Source organism: Lactuca saligna, chromosome 4 (genome assembly GCF_052625555.1).
Source record: "Lactuca saligna cultivar CGN05327 chromosome 4, ASM5262555v1, whole genome shotgun sequence".
Taxonomy (NCBI): Eukaryota; Viridiplantae; Streptophyta; class Magnoliopsida; order Asterales; family Asteraceae; genus Lactuca; species Lactuca saligna.
The window spans coordinates 254,327,005-254,332,674 of record NC_136420.1 but is presented as its reverse complement, the minus strand read 5'-3'; the positions used below and the strand labels follow the sequence as shown (position 1 = coordinate 254,332,674).

General features: G+C 29.6%; 1 protein-coding gene across 1 annotated transcript; it reads left to right on the top strand.

Moving 5' to 3' along the window:
- The first annotated feature begins 293 nt into the window (after positions 1-293).
- On the top strand, positions 294-3,241 carry LOC145043484 (protein DJ-1 homolog D-like). Its single transcript, XM_078992148.1, has 5 exons — positions 294-484; positions 637-753; positions 1,084-1,524; positions 2,458-2,820; positions 2,906-3,241. The coding sequence occupies exons 1-5, from the start codon at positions 419-421 to the stop codon at positions 3,092-3,094; spliced, it is 1,176 nt and encodes a 391-aa protein (XP_078848274.1). The 5' UTR covers positions 294-418; the 3' UTR covers positions 3,095-3,241.
- The last annotated feature ends 2,429 nt before the right edge of the window (positions 3,242-5,670 follow it).

Here is a 5,670-nt window from a genome sequence, read left to right as displayed (position 1 = left end):
GTGGTTTGATTTTGTTGCGTTTTTTGTCCCTATGGTTTGGTAAAAATTGCATGTTTGGTCCCTAACTTTATATATGTAAGGGACGAAAAATGCAACAAAATCAAACCACAGGGACGAAAAACGCAACAAAATCAAACCACAGGACGATCCGAATGCAAAAAAAAGTTAGGAACCAAACGTGCAATTTTAACCAAACCATAAGGATGATTTCAGTAATTTCCTCTAAAAAATGGCTATTGTGTCTAATTTTATATACAAAGGGAGTGTATCAGTTTGGTCAAATAATTGAAAGGGGCTGAACGGAAGTTACAGTGGTGAAGAAGTAGTAGTATCCCATAAACAGACACACACTTCTTCGAACATTCTACATCATTTCCGAAGGCTTCTCCGCCACATTTTCGTTTGAGGATTATCTCTAATGGCGAATTCGGGTTCTCCAAAGAAGGTCTTGATGTTATGTGGCGATTACATGGAAGACGCTGAGGTTTCTTTTGTTTATTTTGACCCTTAACTTTTGGCTTTCACTGCTATAAACACACAGATCTCGATGTTTACTTCGAGTTTATGATGGAATTGATAACATATAGTTCTCGAAGTGAAATTTAGTATTCTGATCGAATTAATTCGGTTTGGCAGGCGATGGTTCCGTTTCAAGCGTTGCAAGCTTACGGATTGTCCGTCGATGCTGTTTGCCCCGGTAAAAAATCCGGCGACATTTGTCGCACTGCTATTCATCAAGGTTCTCCTCATCAGGTCCTCCTCTCACTTAATCTGCAGACTTTCCATACAAATTGGTAATAACTCCTAAGGTTGCATAAACGTCAACAAATTCAAGTCCCATACATTTTCTTACTTTAGGCAAAATCTTTCGAGTTAAATTAACTACGTGCTTGTCATCTTACAATTATCCATGATATGAATCCTAAGTTCTACTAAGGGGAAATTGCTTCATTTCTAATTTCATCACAATGGGCTTTAGAAATGGTTACTAAAACTACCTTACTTTTTAAATTGATTATATTTGGCTAACTTTACTTCATTTTAGCAGACATATTCTTATTATGCTTTACTTCATTTTAGCAGACATATTCCGAGTCTCGTGGACACAACTTCAGTCTCAATGCAACTTTTGATGAAATCGATTCAAGCACATATGATGGCTTAATTATACCAGGTGGAAGAGCTCCTGAATATCTGTCAATGAATGAATCTGTTCTAGACCTTGTGAAACATTTTGTCAAATCTGAAAAGCCCATTGCTTCCATCTGCCATGGACAACTTATCTTGGCAGCTGCTGATGTTGTGAAAGGTCGAAAAGTTACAGCATACCCTACTGTGGGACCCATGCTTGTTGCTGCAGGTGCTCATTGGGTGGAACCTGAGACAATGGCATCATGTTTTGTTGATGGAAATATAATCACTGGAGCTGCTTATGATGGGCATGCTGAGTATATCAATCATTTCATCAAGGCTTTAGGAGGTACTCTCACTGGTTCCAATAAACGGATTCTATTCCTCTGTGGGGTAAGAAGTTGTGATTCCCTCCCTACTTTATATAACCAAAAATTGAGCTGGATTTTTCAAAGTAAAATGCGTTAATTAGAAATTATTTTAAAGTAAAATGCTGTAACAAGAAAAAAAAAAATGAAGGTACCATGCTGTAATACAAAATTTTGAGAAGTACTTTTGCTGTTTCTTGCATTTTGCCTTACTATTATTTTCATGAGTTTTGGCTATATCTTTTAGGGCTGAATACTAGGAATGGTAACGTACTTTTATTTATTTGTGTATTAAAGAATCATACTTCCATTTCTTTTTATTGCAACATTGTACTTTTGTTTTTTTGTTTTTTTTTTCTTATTAAGACATTAAGGGTGTGTTTGGTTGTGGAAAACTGTTTTCATAAACGTTTTAAAAAAAAAGGAACTGAGTTTTCATTTTTAGTTTTCAATGACAAATTTAGAAAACGTTTTTGGTTATACATTTTCTATCACTTTTCATTTTCCATTTACTATTTTTCCAAATATTACAAGGGTATTTTGTTTTGACACAGAAGGGTAAAGTGGTCCTTTAGTCTCAATGTCTCATTCAATACAGATAAGAAACGGCCTTTGTTTATACAACATTTATTTCAAGACAAAAAGCTAAAACAGTCATTTACTCTCTTTCAGTCGTAAAAAGAAACAGTCTATGTTCACACAACACTTTTTTCAATCAGACACGAGGGTAAAATGGTCATTTACTCTCATCAGTAGAAAGAAGAAACAACCTTCGTTCATACGAAATTTCTTTTTCAAACACAGAGAAGGGTAAACCAGTCATCTACTCTCATCACTAAAAAAAAAGAAACAACCTTTGTTCATGGAACACTTTTTTTTAAAACATAAAAAGCTAAAAAAAAAAGGTCATTATACTCTCATAATTAGTAATTCTGCCTATTTTTGTTGTTGTACACAGGATTACATGGAAGACTATGAAGTATTAGTTCCATTTCAGTCGTTACAAGCTCTTGAATGCCACGTAGACGCCATTTGCCCCAACAAATCAGCAGGCGACACATGTCCTACAGCTGTCCATGATTTTGAGGGGGACCAAACATACAGTGAAAAAACAGGGCATGATTTCAAACTAACAGCAAATTTCAAAGACACAGATGCTTCAAGTTATGATGGCCTTGTCATCCCTGGAGGCCGAGCTCCAGAATACTTAGCACTTGACCAAGATGTTATTAAGCTGGTCAAACATTTCATGGATGCTGGAAAACCCATAGCTTCCATCTGCCATGGTCAACAGATTCTATCTGCTGCTGGTCTTCTCAAGGTAAGGGAAATATTTACTTTGAGTAACCAACCAATGATGATGATGATGATGAGTTGTTTTGACTTTTTACTGTTGGATTTAAAAGGGGAAGAAATGTACTGCATATCCTGCTGTGAAACTGAATGTGGTGTTGGGTGGTGGAACATGGTTAGAACCAGACCCAATTGATCGTTGCTTTACGGATGGAAATCTTGTAACCGGAGCAGCCTGGCCAGGTCACCCTCAGTTCGTTTCTCAGTTCATGTCATTGCTTGGTGTTCGTGTATGTTTCTAGTAACATTACATGTTTTTTTTTTTTTAATAAATCGCTTATATTATATACACACAAAAATCCGTTGTATGTTTGTTACCGCATCGGGAATAACATATTACATGTGTGTCGAAACTCGAAACTATCTTTGAGTCGGCTGTTTGCGATCAACTTGATCAGTTCTCTTGTATTATGTGGTATACTGGTATCGGCACATTTAGGTCAAAAAGGTCAACAAAAAGTAACTATTATTACCCATGTATTATATGGGTGTATTTAAAACAATTAAATATGTATAAACATTTAAAAAATTTGAATTTATAAGAAAAATGAGAAAAATATTGAATTACTAAAATTAAAGTGTTTTTTTTTCTCTTTTAAATTTAAACAAATCATTTAGATAAAATAATCAAAGCAAATTAATTAGATTTTATTTTAAAATTTTGAAGTTATAAGGAAATTAATAAAATTGATATGCATTTATTATTAAATTTTAATACCATATGGATTTTAATAAAATAGGAAAACCACAAAATTACATATAGAATAAAAATTAATTCAAAATAACCATAAAATGACATGTGGCAAAATGAATGAGAGTGTGACAAGTGGTAAAAAAAACCTTCATTTATTAGAGAAAGATAAATAAATAAAGATATCCTTTTAATTTAAATTGATTTGTTAGAAGTGTCCGATAAAAGAGAAAACTTCAAAAGAGAATTATTATTAATCAAGGAACTATATTACCAATTTAAATCGTCGGAATTTAAAGCGATCAACGGCAAAAGAAATGGTTGTAGATTTTTATAATTGACGCACGTATACCAGATTATAACAAAATTCATTTCTTTTTTTTTTTTCGTTTAATTTTTTTAAGCAATGTTTTTAATCGAGAAAAACCCGAATATACAATTATTCATGATTTTTCCATATTGATATACAAAAATGATTTTTTTTTAACTCATTTTATTTCTTTGTTTTTTGAAAAATTAAGTTCTATTTTTTATCGAAAAAATTTAATAAATATATCAAAATTAATATTTTCTGTACTTTTTAAATATATATTCATATTAAAAATGAAAAATGAATTTTCAGCATAGATTCACATTGTGAATTTGTTCAGATTCACATTATGAATCTAATTTCATAATATGAATAATATTAAATCAGATTCACATTGTGAATGTTAAAATTGAAATATTTACAGTTTAGATTCACAATGTGAGTCTGAATAGTTGATGATGTTTATTAATAGAGGACAAAAAATTGAAATTTTGGTATAATTTGTTTTATTTTATAAAAATAAACTTAAATATTGAAAAAAAAAATGAAATGAGTTTTTTTTCGAAAAAAAATTATGTTTTTTATATATCAATATAGATCTCTATGGAAAGATTACGGAAAATCGTAAACGACAGTATATTCCGTTTTTTTCGATAAAAAACGTGGCTTAAGAAAAATTTTAAACGAAAAAAAAAAAAAGATAATTTTTTGGTAAAAAGGTGTGTTTATGGTATAATCCAATATATGTGCGTCCAATGTCCAATGTACAAGTATACATCAATTTCATTGACCGTTGATCGTTTTAAATTTCAACGTTAACCATTAGTTCATTGTTAATAATATTTCTCTATCGAACATCACCCAAATTTAGCTATTGTAACGTCTCTTATTGTTATCAATTAATAATTATCTCATAATAATAATAATAATAATAATAATAATAATAATAATATATCATTTTTGTTTCTTTATTTGATAAGGGTTGGTTCTTAATGCTTGAAAATAAATATAGAAAACCCCAACTAAACCATGTACTTACAAAGAAAATTCACTACGAAATCCTCAACCAAATACTTGAAGAAAAGTGTTGCAACTTAATCATAATATTTTTTTAACTATAAAAATAATAAGTGCCGAATGTAAAATCAGGTAAAAAAAAAATCTTGCAACTAATGATCTCAAATCTCAATAATCTATATAGATTATTTCCTTAAGTTGATTTTAAATTTCTAAAGATTGATCAAAAGTTTTGTCGGGTAAAGAAATCTTAAATAGATGATCTCAATAATCTATAAAGATTATTTGCTTAAGTTGATTTTGAATTTCAAAAGTTTGATCAAAAGTTGTCAACCTTTACGGATATAGTTTTATAAAAACTAGTTGTGACACTTGTATATTATATAGCTTGATTTTAAAAAATTATAAATAAATATCAAAATATTTGAAAACTTTGAATTTATAAGAAAATAAGAAAAATAATAAATTATTATAACTAAAATGTTTTTTATAATTTAAATTTAAAGAATTAATTTAAATAAATAAACTAGTGAGCTTTAATTTGGAAATTTTAAAATAAAAAGGTAAGTCTATTAATGAAATTGGTATTCATTTATTATTTTATTTATTACAATTATTACATTAAAACATTATGCTGAATTTATTAAAATAAAAAAACTCATAAAATGACACGTGTGAAAAAAATTAATTTAAAATAACCACAAAATGATATTTATCAAATTGAACGAGAGTGTGACATGTAATAAAAAAAAACCATTCATTTATTAAAATAGATTTATTTTAATATGAGTTATTTTTTT

Coding starts and splice junctions, on each gene's coding strand:
- LOC145043484 (XM_078992148.1), top strand. CDS start 419: ATGGCGAATTCGGGTTCTCCAAAGAAGGTCTTGATGTTATGTGGCGAT. Junction 1,525..2,457: donor GGATTCTATTCCTCTGTGGG/GTAAGAAGTTGT, acceptor TGTTGTACACAG/GATTACATGGAAGACTATGA. Junction 2,821..2,905: donor CTGCTGCTGGTCTTCTCAAG/GTAAGGGAAATA, acceptor TGGATTTAAAAG/GGGAAGAAATGTACTGCATA.